General features: G+C 39.6%; 1 protein-coding gene across 4 annotated transcripts in view; it reads left to right on the top strand.

The window, feature by feature from the left end:
- The first annotated feature begins 1,650 nt into the window (after window positions 1-1,650).
- The window catches only part of RANBP3 (RAN binding protein 3), a 39,472-nt gene continuing 21,952 nt past the window's right edge, over window positions 1,651-19,170 (top strand). For 3 of the 4 annotated variants that reach the window (XM_083373789.1, XM_083373788.1, XM_083373786.1), the window contains exons 1-3: window positions 1,651-1,696; window positions 6,221-6,276; window positions 18,895-18,931. In XM_083373789.1, coding sequence (XP_083229915.1) covers window positions 1,675-1,696; window positions 6,221-6,276; window positions 18,895-18,931 — 115 coding nt within the window. In that variant the 5' untranslated portion in view covers window positions 1,651-1,674. Of the gene's footprint in view, window positions 1,697-2,859; window positions 2,898-6,220; window positions 6,277-18,894; window positions 18,932-19,170 lie in introns of those variants that run through there. The other variant, XM_083373787.1, reaches the window with a different exon arrangement.

Raw genomic sequence — 19,170 nt, 5'->3', positions numbered from 1 at the left:
AGGCTGCTTTTTGCAGTCTGTCCACTGCTACAGATAGCAAAAATCTGTCTGCAGCTTTGGAAGGCTGCTATCAGTTTGACAGGAGGTAATTGGACAGTAGCGTCTTCCTATGTTCCTAGTGAATTCTTGTTAATTGTCATCATGTCTTAATACTTTGAATACCGATCTATGAAAAATCCTTTCTCAAAGTAAACTGCTGTCTTGTTTCCAGTTTTGACATTATGGTCACAACAACAGTGAATTTTAGTAATGATTTTGAGATTATAAGGCCCAGAACAAAATGCCATCTGTTTCATTCTTCTGTAGGATTGTCATTCTCTGACAGAGAGGCAAGGCAGAAATTATTTTCTCTCTCTCGTGCTGCATGTGAGTACATTACAGTATAATGAAAGCATAAAAATTACAACTTAAATAATAAAAATATTATAGTGTGCTACAGCGATTAAGGTATTGGACTGGAAAAGGAAAAACCCAATCCAGTTTCAGATATGGGAGCTCACTGAGTAACTTAAGACCAATTCCTTTCTTGACCAAACTTCACAAGTTGCAGTTGTGGGGGGAAATAAAGTAATGTATAAACAGATCATCTTGAGTTCCTGAATTGAAAATGAGAAAAATATAATAAATTAATAAATAAGTGGTTACTAGAATGAAAATGATAGTATCTATTATGTTGTTCTGATATTTGTCACTTCAATAAATAATGCCATTATCACATGATCATACTAAAGTCAGAAGCAAAAATATATCTTACATTAGCTCAGATTTCATTGTTGCTGTTAACTGCTTAATTGTACTATTTATATAAGGTATATATTTTAAACATATTTATTTTTATTGGATTTATATACCGCCCTTTCCCGAAGGACTGCTTCCTTTTATTTTTTACCTTGAGGGTGGATTACAAATTATTATTTAGCCTAATATATTATTAAACTTTGTTACACCAGGGATAAAATATTGTTAATGAAAACGTATGTTACGATTCCTTTGCTCAATTAGTAATAAAATATATAAATTATCATAGAAATATAAACATGCATATATTTGTAGATATAATTATATCTGCATATATAAATGAAATAACATAGTAATATAGATGTATATCATTGTTAATAGAGAATTAAACAATTCGCTGATTAGCTATGCAGCAGTTGGCATGACCTGACCATGTGCTGTATTTAAAATAAAGAGCGATACAACAGTTGCCGCCTTTTGCCCATTGGCGCGGCCTCTTCTGTGACGGAACGTTCTCCCATACGCATGCGTCCGCCTCTTCACACCGGCTGTTCGAGTTTTATGGGATGCTGTGCCTGGGGTGGAAGCAGGCAGTGCGCATGCGTACCTGGGTATGAGCCGCCCCGCTACATCTCGTCCTTCGCCCGAATACGTCCCTGTAAGAAAGTCCTCTGCTGAGCCCGCAGACCGTCCGTGGGTGGAGCCTTTTGAATAAGATTTTAACGTTTAGTAGTTGCACATGCGCAACGGGTCTTATTGTGGCTCCTCCTTTTTATCCTCCTCCCTTTTTGTTTTTTACAAGCAGTCTCCTGGCCCCTCGTTTTGCGCATGCCTTTTGGCGTACCCAGTTGCTCCTACGCGAGCGCGCATAGACCGGGCAGAGCGGCTTTGCCCATCGCTGGCGCAGTGTATTGTGGGAGTGATTAAGGAAGTAAAATGGCGGACCTGGCCAACGAAGGTAGGTGGCCAGGACCGGGTGGGGATTGCGGTGGTAAACAGTAATGGAAAAGAAGCGGCTAAGTTGAGTGAGAGGAAACATGATGCATTTGGCCGGGTGCATCCCATATCTTCAGTGGCCGTCTGGTGACTGCCCAGTTCACCAGAACTGGCGTGCGGGCTACGGCCAGGCCGGACAAAGGGAGCGGCCTCCCGGTCTCCTAGGTGGCGAAGATGAGGATGTCTCTGAGCATAGGCAGAGGGCTTTGTCAAAAGTGCAGTCTCGAGCTGCTCCCCTCTCCATCCTTCATGCTCTTTCTCTAGGGCAAAAGTACCTCTGAGCGTTTGTAGAGTGCTGTGCTAAGAATGGGGAGATTCGCATCACCCAGAGTTCAACTCTGCTGGCTTTTCCTCCTTTCTTTATATTATTGACATAAAAATTGTTTTGAATGCGCATGGAGACATGGTAGAAGGGAGTGCATCTGCCTGGCAGAATTAACTAATCTATCGTGTTTATGTGAAAGAATTGCTTCCGAACTTGGGTTGAACAGTCAGCTTGTAAAGTTTCCAGTTCTGTCCACTCTGTTTAATTTGTACTGATATGTCTTAAGTTTCTCTAAGAAACGTCAGATGTGAGAGTCTACAGAAGTCATATCAGCCAAGGAGATTTCAGGCAATCCATCACTAAGGGCTGAAGGACCAGAGTGTGTCAGTTGAGAAGGACCTATTGAGAGGGGACTTAATTCTGACTTTCCCTGTCAACCCAGAGCTGAATTTTTAAGGCTACTTCTAATAGTTTGAATATGGTAATTTATCTGGATATATGTAGATAGATTGGTAGAAAACATTACTGACTGCTAGAAATGAACAATGGTAAAAGCACTTCATTCATTGAGTGCTTAGCTGAGGTAAAATAGCCCCTTATGTTCAGTAACTTGCCCATAGTAGCTACATCTGAAAATCAACGGGAATTAGTGAATTATAAAGATATCCCAAGGATTAACTAGCCCTGCATTTGTATTGATAGAACAGCCCATGATAAAAATGGAATATATTCCCTAAAATCTATAAAGTCATTACAGTGAGAGAGCCTCAAAATTTATATGGAATACACTTCTCACATTTCATGTGAGTGAACGGTTGTTTCCAGGCTACCACTAGTTCTATCTTTCTCCACTAATTTCTAGGACAAGCTCAAAGATAACTCTCTGAGATGTATAGGAGTAAGTGCCTATCACCACAGTTTATCATGAAACGTAGAAGAATGCCTTGGAATTTATGCAAATTGCTTATTATTTTGCTTGTTGGACAAGGAGATAGATATAGACCTAGACCAATCAGAATCAGAATTTATGATGGAGGCAGCCATTCTCATGAACTCCTAGAAGATGAAGTAATAGGTTAGAATGGCTAAGGCTGTGTAAAATAGTAATAAAATAGAAGTGCCATAATAGTAGAGAAAACAGAAGTAGCCCAATCAGGAAGATCGTGTTCCAGATTTAAATTAAAGAATCTGTAGGTACTGATAATATCACATTTTATTTATTTTTTATTAAACCGTGCAGCACATTCAACAGCAGCAATTTATATAATTAGCTTCTTTTCCCTATGTGCCTTTTACCAGTGGCGGGATTCAGCCAGTTCGCACCACTTCGGCAGAAACGCTAGCTAATTTTTTGTTGCCCAGGCCCAGAATGGACTTCTGGAAGTGGCATCCACACAGAGAACCAGTTGTCCACGTATCTGAATCCCACCACTGCCTTTTACCCACCAGTGGGTACCATATCTATATAATTCAGGTAATCCTCAGCTTAAAACCAGAATTGAGTCCCAAAATTTCTGTTGCTAGGCAAAACAGTGAAGTGAGTTGTGCCTCATTTTAGGACATTTTTGCCATAGTTGTTAAATCACTGCAGTTGTTAAGTGAGTCTGGCTTCCCCCCATTGACTTTGCTTGTTGGGGGCTGGCTGGGAAGGTTACAAATGGGGATCACATGACCCTGGGACAATGAAACTGTCATAAATATGTGTCCAAATCTCATAAAGAACCACCCAAATTTTGATCACATAACTTTGGGGATGCTGTGACAGTCATGTGAAACCAGGCATACGTCACTTTTTTCAGTGCTGCTGTAACTTTGATCATTAAATGACTGATTGTAAGTCAAGGACTATATTGTATAACCTTGGAATAATCAAACCTTATCTGGCAAATTAGTGGTATAAACCTCTAAGCATAATAAAATGTGCTTCAAGAAATCAGACACAAAAGAGTGCTATCAGATCAATCCTAGAAGTTTGTCTAGCATAGCACCTTAGTTCCTTCAGGTTTTTTTAATCAAAATATAAAATAAAATACAAAGACAATCAGTGAGTATCAAATTACATTTAGGAAACAATCACTTTCCTCTGATTTCAGCTTTAATATTTAAAGGTAGGTTACATCTGAAATTGGAGGTTCTGTAATTGGCTGTCATAGCATTGATAAATTATTAGTTTGTCCAAGTCTTTCATTATTATTTGCATTTACTTGTCATAGAATATTGTGCTTATTAGAACATTAAGGAAAGCTCTGCCCTATCAGTCCCACATCTCTTTCACATAACAGTTAATTTGATGCCTCTACAAAACCCACTAGTAAAGCAAGAAAATAGCTGCTCCCAAGTAATTGATGTTCAGAGGTAGAGTGCCTCTAAACGTTTCATAAACAACTGTACTTTATTATAACTGCCATGAATAAGTTTACTCTTCCATGAATTTACCTTGTCTCTTTTTAGAGCCGTTGTTAACTGGGCTAATAAGTTATTGCCCCTTCTGAAATATTTGGCACTTCTGGAGAAACGTCTTTTATTTATTTATTATTTATTTATTTAATTAATTAATTTGTATACCGCCCTTCTCCCGAAGGACTCAGGGCGGTGAACAGGGCAATACATAATAAAAACAAGATACAAATATTAAAAATTATTAAAAAGTAATTAAACAGTGATGCCCGTAATAAATTAGTACAGATTAAAAGTTAAGGCCAATTTATAAAACCCAACCCCATCCCATCAGGTCAGGCCGGCTTGTTCAAAAAGGTGGGTTTTAAGATCGCGCCGGAAGGAGCGGAGATCAGGCGCCGTCCGGAGCTCGACCAGAAAATGGTTCCACAAATACGGTGCGCCCACAGAGAACGCCCTCCCCCTGGGGGCCACCAGTCGGCATTCTTTGACCGATGGCACCCTGAGGAGGCCCTCTCTGTGGGAGCGTACTAGGGGGAGGGAAGTTGACGCCGGCCACAGGTGCTCCCCAAGGTATTCCGGACCCATGCCATGTAGGGCTTTGTAGGTCATTACTAACACCTTGAACCTCACCCGGAAGACAACTGGAAGCCAATGCAGCTCGCGGAACAAAGGTGTGACATGGGAGTGTCGGGAAACTCCCAACACAACTCTCGCGGCTGCATTCTGTACCAGTTGGAGCCTCCGAGTGGTCTTCAAGGGTAGCCCCATGTAGAGAGCGTTGCAGTAGTCAAGGCGAGAGGTCACGAGCGCATGAGTGACCGTACGTAAGGCATCCCGGTCTAGTTAGGGCTGCAACTGGCGCACCAGGCGGACCTGGGCGAAGGCCCCCCTAGTCACAGCTACTATATGGTCGTCTAGGGAAAGCTGTGAGTCTAGGAGGACTCCCAAGTTGCGAGCCCTATCTACAGGAGGTAATAACTCACCCCCCATAGAGAGGGGTGGGATATCCTGAATGTCCCGAGATGCCGGTACGCACAGCCATTCAGTCTTGTCAGGGTTGAGTCGAAGCCTGTTCCTCCCCATCCAGACCCGGACCGCCTCCAGGCAACGGGACATCACGTCGAGGGCATCACTGGGGTGGTTTATTTTTTTATTTCATTAGATTCATAACAGTTTTGATTGCTCTTGTATTCTGTAATACTGCTAAAAGAATCTGGAGGTACAACAGACTATAATTTTGAGGCACTTCAAACATTTGTGATTCAATAAAACAAGTGCATTGGATACTAGCCTTATTTATAAATCAGTGGTCACATTTTGGATGTTTTCCATCTACCTAAAGCATTAAGACATTTTTAAATCCTGAAATCACTCAACTTCAAAGCCTTTAGAATTAAAAAGAAGAATAAATGCTTTGTTCACTTGTTCCAACTATTCCTAAGACATTTTTCAAGGCCAAATCCTTCAGAAGTAAAATATATAAAATTAAAGAAATTAAGCAGGATACATGTGAATATAGAAGGGCAGTTGGTTTACGTTGCGTAGTTCACTTAAGAAAATGTATTGGTTGAAAAGATTTTAAGGCACTCTTTATTGCCGTTACTGATATATCTAAGGAAACTGTAAGAGAGTTTGGTAACAATGGGATGAGCATCTTGCTTATCAGCTGACCTGTCTTTAAGAGTATTTTTTATCCACACCTGAATAGTGGTGGCAAAGATGGTGGTTGACTAAGCAGCATTCACTTGTTAGAGTGAGAACTGCATGTGATATGTCTCAATATTAGGCAATATAAAATCTCTTTTATTTATCTCTTCACAGAAAAGCCAGCCATTGCACCGCCTGTCTTTGTGTTTCAGAAAGATAAAGCACAGAAGGTAAGGAAGGCTAATGAAATATTTTTGCTCAGAGGTTGAGACAAGAGAATGGTGTTGTTTTTTTCAGGCTTAAATGGAATAAACCAAGAAGGTTTTTCAAGTCCTGTTCCTAGTGGGAATAACAAGATGTTGATTGATCTACTGAGGATTTTCTTTTGCATTACTGAAAAAACCGAGTCATGTTCCAAAATATGTACTTAGTTCATGTAGTATATGCTTAGGCCTCTTATGCAGTGCCTGAACTTACACAACATCTAGGGTTATCATGTACGATCTGGATAAAGCAGACTACCACTAGACAGCAGCCAATGGATTTTTAAAAAACCTCTTTGCTGCTGACATTTTTGCAGTCCGGATATGGTTTCTCTAACCCCAGCATCCCATATATGAGCATTAGAAGGGAAATTGGGTGCATGGCTGACAGAAGAATCCATGAGAAATCTCCTGGTTAAAAATCACAGAAGATAAGAGAGATGAGACATTTATATCCCTATTAATAAATGTACAACTGCTCTTGAATAAGGGTGTTTTGCCTCAACTGCTTTTGCCAATTAAATCAGATTATTTGATTTCTTTAAAAAATTCCTATAAGAAACACTCTTCTCCTTAATTTGGCAGTTTTATGCAGAGTAGATTCTACACTGTCCCAATAATAATTCTCAGAAATTTTGAAGAATAATCTTTTGCTGCTTGTTCTGAAGATGCCACAATCTATTATCTAAAAGAGTAGTCAACATTGTGAGGCATATTTTCAAGTCATATGTTTGACATTTTTTGTCTTTCAGAAATATTCAGTTGGTAATCAGTCTCTTATTAAAGGATTTTTTCTTATATAAATTATTAAAATTCTAAACATAAGCATTAAAAAGCACAATACTTAAACATATCTAGAAACATAAACCTACAAATACAAAACTAAATATGTCTATTTCAGCTCTTTCCTTATAGATTCATTAACTATTTCTTATTTATTTATAACATTATAATCACTATTTAAAATGTCCATTATCTCTCATTTAATCTATGAAACCCTTTACCATCAATCTATTTTTCTTTACTTTTATAATATAATCCATAAACCAGCTCACCCTTAAAGCCTCTATATATTTCTCTCTAATCAGACAGGTCAGTTTTGTCATATGCACCAAGATTGGATTTGCGTTTAAATATCCAGTCTTTATGAGGGATGCGGTGGCTCAGTGGGTTAGGACACTAAGCTTGTCGATCAGAAGGTCGGCAGTTTGGCGGGTTGAATCCCGAGTGCCGCGTAGCAGAGTGAGCGCCTGTTACTTGTCCCAGCTTCTGGCAACCTAGCAGTTCGAAAGCACGTAAAAATGCAAGTAGAAAAACAGGGACCACTACAGTGGGAAGGCTTTGAAACGGAGATGAGCACTGGCCCCTAGAGTTGGAAACGACTAGCACGCATGTGCGGGGGAACCTTTACCTTTACCTTTTATCCAGTCTTTAACAATTGAAGTTTCTTTATTTTTCCTTTTCTTTGCATATTTATTTATTTTATTTATTTTATTTTATTCAATTTATATACCGCCCTTTCCCCAAAGGACTCAGGGTGGTTTACAGGGCAAATTAAAAAGAAATACAATATACAGATTAAAATAATTAAATTAGCAGCCCTAACACTATAAAATTTGATTTAAAAGTCTTAAAAACCCCTCAGTCCAGGCCGGCCAGCTCAAATAACCAGGTTTTTAGGTCCCAGCAAAACGAACGAAGGTTGGGGGCGATCCAGAGTTCCACTGGCAGCTGATTCCAAAGGGCAGGCGCACCCACCGAGAATGCTCTCCCCCTGGGAATCACCCGCCGGCACTCCTTGACCGGCGGGACCCTGAGGAGGCCCTCCCTGTGGGAGCGCACAGGACGATGGGAAGTTGATGCTGGCAGCAGGTGCTCCCTAAGATATATTAATCTTGTTCCAGTGACCACATACAACAATAAGACACCATGTTTTTTAGTTAGTTCCTTCTTCCATAAACCCTAAGAAATACAGTTCTGACTTCATCTGAAAAGGGATTTCTTTTATTTTCACCAATATCCTGTGGTTCAACAACCAAAACCTTTGGCCAATTAACAAGCCCACCACATAGATTCTATTCTACTTTCCACATTTCCAACGTTTACTTTAAATGTACTTATGCATAGTTTCAAAGACGTCAAATGCATCAAATACATCACTTCATGTAAAAAAAATCTCTTAAGTTATTGCATTGAGTGAAATTGCATTCTTCCATCTTAAATGATATGAAGGAAAGCCTCTCAGCACTAGCACTTAGACTTATATACTGCTCCATAGTGCTTTATAGCACTCTCTGAACAGCTTACAAAGTCAGCATATCGCCTCCAACAATCTGTATTCTCATTTTACTGATCTCGGAAGGATAGAAGATTGAGGCAACCTCAAGCCCATCAGGATTGAACTCCAGGCTGTGGGCAGAGTTAGCCTGGAATACTGCAGTCTAAACACTGCCACTACGGCTCTTCTATGTTGGTACCTAACCTAACAGGAAATAAGCGTGTGTCTTATTTCAGAAATACTTACTTTTATGCTGATTGAATTTGACTATTAAATCAAGTTATAAAGTTACTCATGTGACCAATGAATGTTTTTAATTAGGTGGTGATTCTAATATTTTATAGGTTCTATGTTTTTGCATTATCACCCTATTGATGGGAACATTATAGCTGACAGGCTCAGGAAAATATGATATCTGGGTTTAGCATTATATGGCTTTTTGTGTTGGTGTTGTGTTAATTCTAATATCCTTTTGTTTTTTCCTCAAGTTGTTTCTGTGAGATTGCTGGCTGCGCTAATAAGAGCAATGGTAGATGTAAAGGGAAGATTTTACTTCACCTGTGCAATGAGGAGCTATATTTGTCATTCATTTTCTAGACTTCGTAGCAATTAGTTCCCTGTGTAACATATATACTCGTTGATAAACCAATAATTTTAGATTACAAAATATACCACCCAAATTGGGTTTGGCTTATCCTTAGGTGGGCTTATCTATGCGTATATATGGTATATATGATGGTTTCGGGGTGAGGTATCATCAATATGCTGATGATACCCAGCTTTTTATCTCCACCCCGAACCAACCCAGTGATGCCCTCGACGTGATGTCCCGTTGCCTGGAAGCAGTACGGATTTGGATGGGGAAGAACAGGCTCCGGCTTAACCCGGCCAAGACTGAGTGGCTTTACGTACCGGCATCTCGTTTAGTCCAAGAGATTCCATCTTTGGTTATGGGAGGAGAGGTGTTACCTCCCGTTGATAGGGCACGCAATTTAGGCGTCCTCCTGGATTCACGACTCAGTTTTGAAGATCATATTGGGAGTCGTGGCCAGGGGGCCATTTGCCCAGGTTCGCCTGGTGCGCCAGTTGCGCCCCTATCTGGACCGAGATGCCCTACGTACGGTCACTCACGCACTCATTACCTCCCGTATAGATTACTGCAATGCTCTCTACATGGGGCTGCCCTTGAAGACCACCCAGAGGCTCCAGCTGGTGCAGAATGCGGCTGCGCGGGTACTGATGGGAGCATCCCGATACTACCATATTACACCCCTCCTGTGTGAGCTGCATTGGTTACCGGTTGTCCTCCGGGTGAGATTTAAAGTGCTGGTTCTTACCTATAAAGCCCTACATAGCTTAGGCCCGGGATATTTGGAGGACCGTCTGCTGCCGGGAACAATCTCCCATCGCCCAGTACGCTCACACAAGGAGGGCCTCCTCAGGGTACCGTCAGGGGAGGGCCTCCTCTGGGGTACCCAGGGGAAGGGCCTTCTCTGTGGGAGCGCCAGCGCTATGGAACCAACTTCCCCTTGAGCTCCGGATGGCCCTGGATCTCCAGTCCTTTCGCCGCGGCCTTAAAACACTTCCATCAGGCTGACCTGGACTGATGACAGGGATTTTAAAATGTTTTTTTTTATTTTTAACTCCAATTTTAATTTATTCTATTGGGGCTGTTAATTTAATTCTTTTTAACTTTTGTATTGTTGTATTTTATTTTTGATAGTCGCCCTGAGTCCTAAGGGAGATAGGGCGGCACATAAGTCCCAATAATAAATAAACAAACAAATAAATAAATAAATAAATAAATAAATAAACAAACAAACAAACAAACAAATGCTTTAAAAAGTACCCATATATACCCATGGATAAGCCAACTCTCAAATTTTTAACGAAAATACTATGAAAAACACACCACCCTCAGATAAGACAATTTAAAACAGAATCTGTTCTGGAAAACAACATTTATTGATACAAAGTCCTTTAGAATATCTTGAAGAAATGTACAAAAATGTCAAGGGTTGACCTATCTGCAGGTGGCATATATTTTGTGTTATTTTGTTAAAAATGTGAGGGTTGGCTTATCTGTAAATGGGCTTATCTGTAAGTTTATACAGTAATGAACTTCATTTCTAAGCCTAGCTAAAGACAGCTCAATACTTCAGTTTTGGAATCTAAAAATTTCATAGATTTAAATAACGTCAAGTACTTTTAGCATATTGAACAGGCATTCATTGAACTGTTGTGCGAAACCTACTCTGATACTGCTTCTCTTTGGGAAATGAAATGAAGTCCCATTTTAGTAGAAGAAGAAAAAATTGATTGCCTGTATTAGCCCTGAGAGAAATCAGAAATTTCTCTTTATCTTGATGTTTGGGAAGGTGATATAATGCAGCATACTTGTCAAAATAAAGGAATCCCTTTTCAGTATTTTGCCAAACTGTGCACTGCTGATTTCTTGTAAATGGGGGCATATAGAATTCGGTTGGGTTAATAATTATATGTATGGGGTCAACATTGAGAAGGTTGCATGCAGTGTCTCTCCTACAGAAGTTTTTCTGCTGGTTAGTTCTTCAATTACACAAAATATAGAAGTACAGAAAAGTGTAACGCAGCCTGTTCTTTTTCATGGTTAGTTTGTTTAGTACCCCATCCATCATTTTGCCCAGGCTGGGTTAGAAAATAGAGGAAATCAAATAAAAATAATTTGCAGATATCTTTGTATTGCTTTGTCATTCCTTATTTTGTGGTTATATCTCTTGAGCTGCTGTCTGTTTTCCAAATACGTTTGATGGGATGTTGCTTTGACTTTTGCCTAAAGATTGGTACATTGTAATATGACCCAGTGGTGGTATGCTTTGAGCGGGCTGGTAAATTGTGTGAATTTTATTTTCAAAGTCCTTTTAGTTGATATATGTGAGAATTGAGGAAAAAGTAGCAGAATTAACATAGTTAATAGTTTGGAAATCTTCCTTCCTTCCTTCCTTCCTTCCCTCTCTCTGCAGGAATTACCACCACCTTTCAAAGTGACATGACTTGACTTCATTTTTGGTCATTTATTTGATTGGGCACTAGTTTTCATTTTTGAAAAACCTGGTCCCTAAGTTTAAAATCCTGTTTTGAGGGACCTTGAGAACTTGGTAGATCCATCTCCAGGCAGTCAGGCAGTTCTGTAGGAGAGTGTCAAGGAACCTAGCTGGCGACATCTGGAAGTCATTGCCAATCTGGCTGGTGCCTGTGGAGCTTGTTCAGTCTGTGAGCGAACAACAGGGAGTCTTCTTAAAATCTGACAAACGTTATCAGGGTTGCTTCTGATTCATATAAAGCCAGAGATTTATGGGGCTAAAAGAGGTGAAAGGATTGCACGGAGGCTGCTGGCCATTGGGGTACATGTACTTGAATCTCAGCAGCTGCTGTTATAACACCGGTCAGTTTATGATAAGTGACAGAATCGCTACTGACCCAGTCTAGGAAGAAAAGCCCTTAGTGGATCCTCCTCTGTCCTTTTGCTGCCTGGCACTGAAGGGCTGTTGTTCTTCTTTGCTCCCAGTCCCTTGCAGAGCAAAAAGGGCTGTCGGATTCAGGCGAGGACCCTCAGGGAGAAGCAGAATCTCCTCACCGGGCTATGGGTCACCCCAAATCAACAAGGGGTGCAACCTTGAGGCTCCTGCCCCCTCAGTTGCTTGTATCCGAGCTGCTTCCTGTATTGGCAGGGTAAGTCAGAACCTACCAAGGACTTCCGGTGAAACTGTTTTGTTTTGTTTTTATTTTTCCCTTTTTCTTGTTTAGTGTTCCTTTCCTCCTCTCTGAAATGCCTATAGTTTCACTCGTCAGCTGTGAGACTTGCACTTGCCATGGCTTCCCACCTGCTTGATTTCCTCTTTCTAAAATAATGGGAAGTATTTTCTTTATAGCTGACACAACGGCTCTTCTTTTAGACAAAGAAGCTGTGTGAGCCAAATAGTCTTATTTGGTTCACTATTGTCATCTCTGCAACGATTGGCAGTCGTGCCTCAGGTTTTTGCGGAGATTTTCCCAATCCTACTTAGAGGCGTCAGAGAGATTGAGCCTGTGATCTTTCCCCATGTATGCCGTATGTACTGAGCTACAGTCTTGATCCAGGGAATATTTTACAAAAGATAGTTTCTGAATTTCTTAGCCCATAGGAAATAACAGGAGGCAGCAGTAGAAAGGAAGAGAAATTGGCCTCCATCTTCAAAAATGGAACAGGTGAGCCTTTTATGGAGAGCTTTTAAAGTCCCTTAGTAGTTACTCTTCAGATGAAGCGGCATATAATGATTAGAAAAGGGCATCTGATGAGCATCTCACACTACAGGCATGCAGCATATGCCTACGGCAATGTCATTTCTTACTCCTCTAATATTCACCCAAATGTGTATATGAAGGCAGATAATCCACTTTGAACTCTTCTTTTTTCCTGACTTTTCAGTTATCCCAAACGCACTTCTTTGGAAAGTAAGTCTTGCTGAACGCAGTGGGACTGACATCTGAGTAACTGTGCACTATATTTCTTTATTAAAAGTATTGTGCTCTAATCAAAGCAGGAAAAAGAAGAGGCTTTGAGCAAGCAAAATACCCTGTCAGTGGATGGAGGGGGCAGAGAGAACCGAAAGTGTGTCGTCCAGTGTGCTCCTTTGGAAAGAAACTTTGAGCTTGATAAGTGAAAGCTGCAACTTTCTCACATTCTCTTTGGCTTCACCCAAGGCTTCCTCTCTTTCTGTGTGCGACGGGGTGTGTGTGTGTGTGGGTGGGGGGGGTGGGGGGGGGTGAGGATGTGATATATGACTAGCGGTTCGATTTACATTATTTTAGACTTTGAGGAAAAAATGAATTTGAACCTTTATATAATAAGAAGGAAAGGGACGCGGTGGTTCAGTGGGTTAGGACGCTGAGCTTGCCGATCAGGTCGGCAGTTTGGTGGGTCGAATCCCAAGTGCCACGTAACAGAGTGAGCGCTTGTTACTCGTCCCAGCTTCTGCCAACCTAGCAGTTCAAAAGCACGTAAAAATGCAAGTAGAAAAATAGGGACCACTCCGGTGGGAAGGTAACAGTGTTCTGTGCGCCTTTGGCATCTAGTCAGGCCGGCCACATGACCATGGAGACATCCTCGGACAAGCGCCGGCTCTTCGGCTTTGAAACGGAGATGAGCACCGGCCCCTAGAGTCAGAAACGACTAGCATGCATGTGCAGGGGAACCTTTACCTTTACCTATAATAAGAAGGAAGCTGTGGATATATGGGTGGATGAGTCTGCATGGACAAAAGCTGCCTTTGTAGAAGGTTTATATTTCAAGGGTCCAAAAGTGGGATACATGGGGTATTCATTCACCATACAACGCATATGATGTTAATGCTAAAATGTGATCCTTTGGAAATTCTACAGAGAATCTGTACTGTATAGCACTTCAAATACATTTGATTATATTAGCATCAGATTTCAAACTGACTCGGTCTCTTCCTCTCTCAATAAAGTTTCAGGGCAGCTGCTACTAAAACTGTGGTGGGGAGGTAGAAGATCCCCAGTGTATCAGAGATTATGTTTTTATTCATTTAACTTTAATTTGTTGCTGGTTTCTAAAATTTATCACATAGTGTCCCTAATAAAAAAACCAAACACCTGGATATTACTAAATGGGTCTTTGCACTGTGCATAGAGGTTGCAATGATTGGGCACGCTGTGAGTTCAGAACAATTATGCCTGGAAGCTTCATGAGGAATCATGAGTTTGGAGGAGATGGAAACCAGTCAGTCGTATGAAAAAGCGGACATAGAAGTAAAATGTGGAATTGGGGGGGGAGGGGGGCGCTTTGAGAGCCAGATATGTGATTGTGTTTTGTTTAAAATAGTAGTAATAAATCAGTTTTATATGCTTCCTGACGCACTATGACTCTGACTCTGGGCAACTTACCACCCTTAAAATGTTTAAAAACAAAGCACAATAAAGACACACAGGCACACATAAACAGCAAAGATAAAAGAATATGGCAAAGAAAATAAACTCAGAAGGAAATAAAAAAGGGGGGATCAGTCATCCTCTTCAAAGGCCTATTATAATGGGATTAGAAGTGCAAAAAGTAGTATATGGTGCATTTGCTGGCTCACTTATGATTCAAGGGAGGGGGAGAGGATAGGCAGGGGGAGTTTTCTTGCCTGGAATAATATTATACTGTATTCATAAATATTATGTAGTCCAGCTGCTGTGCTGCCCGTCTATGCTGATTGTGCATCATGTACAGAGTCATAGAATTGGAAGGGCCATTTAGTGCAACCCCCTTCTCGGTTCAGTGAGTCAAAACATCCCAGACAAGAAACCCCTCTGGCCTCTGCTGCTTGAATAGGGCCAGTGAAGGGAAGCACACCATGGAATTTGTTTTCCTATCACTTGAAAGTATTAGTCCATATCCTACACTTTGCAGGGATGGCAGATAGATTTTGAACAATTCACATCATCCTGGTCATCTTTTGAGATATCTAAAGCAGTGGTCCCCAACCTGACTGGCACTAGGGACCAGTTCCACGGAAGACAATTTTTTTCCACGGATTGGAGGGGGGATGGTTTTGCGTGCAATCTACATCCTGTGCATGTGCAGAGTAAAACTTTGCTTGCTCGCCTGTGGCTTGCACGGCCTGATTCCTATCAGGGCATGGGCCAGTACCGGTCCAAAGACTGGGCTTTGGGGACCCCTGATCTAAAACGTATGTTCGTAGCCCCTTCAGTCTTTTCTTGAGAAGAAAAACCTTTGTCAGTACCGTCACTCTTGTCTGTTCTCACAGGCAGGAGGTGCTGTTAACATTAGAAATCAAGCTGGTTCTTTCCAAATTCTAACAGAGGCTTCTTTTGGCCCAGAGGTTTGTGTGTATGTGTACTGATGATTCCCCATTTTGATTTGGCAGAACTGATGTGAGGAAAGGCCACCAAATTGCTGTCTCATGCTCTTCCCTGCTGTGAACATGAACTTATTTCTTCTGCACCTGTGCTGGTGGCTTAATTATTTCAAACAAGTTTGAATTAGACATTTCTGGATATAACATTCAATGAAGAAGAATTTTGTGTACGAGGTTAATCCATAGTTTAGCGTTATGTACACAAATAGCCTCAAGCAAAATGTAGTGCTGGAACATGCTGCCTCTTCTCTTTCTTTTTTCCACGCAGCTGCGAGAAGGAAAACAGGATTTGTGATTTAAGAGTAAGCTACAACATGTTTTTTTATTATTAGCTAATGAAGTCAAATTCAAATGTAGCATATAGTGAATTGGTTTTTAAAAAGCTGGAGTTTACTTTCAACCACAGTTCTCAGACTGCGTAGTCTGGATTTACAGCAGTTCATATAGTGATCACTCAAACTCACAACACTGAAAAAAGTGACATTACCATTTTTTTACACTTCACCATTGCCGCATCCCCATGATCAAAATTCAGACACTTGGCAACTAGGGTCACTTAATCGTGTTACTGACTTTATCAGTGCGATGGTTCACTTAACAACTGTGGCAAGGAAGGTCATAAAATGGGGCAAAACACTTGAGGCTCAGTTATGGTCGTAAATTGAGGATTATTTATAAAACAGGAAATGCGGGGGGAAATGGCATTGTGGTTTAGTTCTCAATCTACATGGAAGGAAGGAAGAGTACCTGATTCTGCAGATTTTGTCTGTAACAATTCCAATTTATCATCATTTGTAGAAACAGTTAATAATTGGATTCACACATAACTTACTAGAGTAGTAATAATGATTTGTTGAAATACCGTAGTAGACTGATTTGCATTTAATGTTAAGTCATTAATTACAGTTACAACATAGTAACCCTAAATTTGACTTGGTGTTGTTACGTGTAAGCCTCACTAACAAGGATATCTAGGAAGAATATACATTATGCTAATATTTTTATAATCTGAGTAGATGTCTATTTTTATGTCAGGTTAGTAAAACAACTTTTTAGGAGATGTGTCATTTTAGTGTTTTTAATGGATTTTGTAGAGCATTTTCTCTTGGCTAATAGATTGTTGCTTTCTCTTTCATTATAGTCATCTGTGAATTTTGTTTGTGAGCTCTCTTATTCATGTTTATTTTCGGCCCTTTTTATTGGGGATAATTTATCTTCCTGCTGTTCCTTCTTACTAAAATAGACAAACAGCTTGTTTGAAGAATTGATCACATGAAGATTCTCTTACCTAATTGATCAAATCTGCATGACAGAAAGGAAACATAGTTCTTGATAGAGAGAAGCATTGATGCAGAAATGTTCTGCAATAATATGTTTAAAGTGAAGGAGACTTTGTTCTCTCACCAAAGAAATACAACATTTGGAAGATGAAACCTGCAGCGGCATTTGTATGCACTATGTAAAAATGTAAATTACCTTTTGACACATATGCTTATAAAAACTGCAGACATCAGGCATAAGAACACCTAAATTTGACTCACTATTACAGAATGGAGCACAATGCTTTAGAAGAATTTAGAGGGTTTTTAAGAACAACGGATTCAAAACTTAATGTTAAAATTGTCTGCTGTCATATATAAACTGGATTTAAAATAGGCTGTAGAAAAAGAACAAGTATTCTTGGACAAAACTGATGCTGACTTGAATGTAGATTTAAAAATGACAAATTATAAGAATGATTTGGGAAAAATGGCACACTGATTATACAGATGACATTGGCTGATGTCTTAATAATTAAAAGGGATATGCATATAACAAACCAGAAGAATGACTGGGATAATTTTGTTATATTAGATTTACAAAAGAACTTGTTAAAGTTTCAGAATATATTCTGAGAAGAGACAAAGAGAAAATGAATAGAAATCAAGTTCTGAGGTATTAAAGAGATTAAAGATCAGAATAAAAAGGAAGGAATAAAGTTGGTTTATTTGATCAAGGTTAAAATATGCATGTTGTTGTAAGGAAGGAATATAAAATTGGCTTATTTGATCAAGGTTAAAATATGCATGTTGTTATTTCTGGTTACCCTTACTGTAATAGATTTTTATTGACCAACATCAAATAACATGGCTTTAAAGATTTGGAATAAAAGGGTTTTTTGCTGTGTTTTTGGAGCAAATGATAGATAAACAGTTATGTTAAAATAAATGGAAGAAATATAAACTCGGTTTATTTGGTTACATTTAAAATATATGCGCTATTTTCTGGTAATTCTTAATAGTCTTTCTGATTAAGACTGAATGAGAAATTATAAGAATTTCTTTATACATAAGAAATGAGATACAGGAAAAAGATATTTTGTACTGGTGAGGAAGGGGGAAAGACATTTTTAAATATATTTCTTTTTTTCTTTATTATGTACTTTTCCATTTTACTTCCTTTTCCATTTTGCTTTGTATTTTCTTCTCTGCACTTTCTATCTCTCTTCTTTCATTCCTTTTTTTACTATTTTACTATTTTAGTTTGCATTGATCTTTTATCTTTGTAACTGCAAACTTTAATAAAATTATTATTTAAAAAAAGGAAGCACTCTTATTCTTTCCACAGGAGGGAGCGTGCCTTCTCTAAGATGATGTATACCATTTACAATTTGTCTCTAGTCCAAGAGCTTTTAAAATATAAACAAAGTTTCAGTTACTCGGGTATTGGAGATACCTTTGGGGTTAATTAATACAGCTTTAATTGATTAACTAGCTTTTTCAACATAGTCAAAAAGTTCTGGCTTTGTTTGGCTTTTCCTCTAGGGCAGGGGTAGGCAACCTCGGCTCTTTTATGACTCATGGACTTCAACTCCCAGAATTCCTGAGCCAGCCTGGCTCAGGAATTCTGGGAGTTGAAGTCCATGAGTCATAAAAGAGCCGAGGTTGCCTACCCCTGCTCTAGGGTTACTTCTCCTTACCATTTTGCTGTCATCACTTAAGAACAGAGTGTTTCCCAAACACCATTTTTTTTCTCCCAATTTTTTGATTTATTGTATAAACTCTTTAAACTGCACGCAAAGATTATTTTGTATGTAATCTACATTTATTAGGGCTGGGTACAGTTCACAGATTATTCAGAAAAAGTGCCCTCAGAGCCCCTTAAGCATGAGTCTAGCGCCTTATCGCTATTTAATGTGTTTTTCAAACTTCCCAACAACCTGGGGGGAAAGTTGCAGCTGCTCTAAGAATTTGACTTAGTAAAGACAATGTGATAATGTCTTTCTTCTGAATTATTTTTGAAGCAGGTACAGATTTATTACTTAGCAATGCACCACGTTAAGATGTAACATACCTTTAAAGAAAGTCGGATAGTGATATATTTTGTGACAGTCTAATTTTTTAAATATAAATGTATTTGTTGCAGAGATCAGCAGATGAGTCAAGTCCAGAAGATGGGGAAGGTGAGGAAGCTCATTCCACTTGCCTAAAGAATCCAGAGAAATCCCTGAATACAAATCGATACATTTTCCCCTGCCTGGGTGTTTATGGCTATAAATGCATTTATTTTGCAGAGGGATTCCAATAGCTGGTCTCCATGTTTTAAGAGTTTTGACCTCCCATATCAAAACAGGCCCCATAATCTAATGCAAAGTACATGTTAAAAGCACTGCTGAACTGTGAGCAAAGGCCAGCAGTATTT

The sequence above is a fragment of the Vipera ursinii genome (genome assembly GCF_947247035.1).
Source record: "Vipera ursinii genome assembly, chromosome: 1".
In the NCBI taxonomy this organism is placed as follows: domain Eukaryota; kingdom Metazoa; phylum Chordata; class Lepidosauria; order Squamata; family Viperidae; genus Vipera; species Vipera ursinii.
The sequence above is the reverse complement of the archived record's forward strand: the minus strand, read 5'-3'. Positions and strand labels throughout refer to the sequence as shown.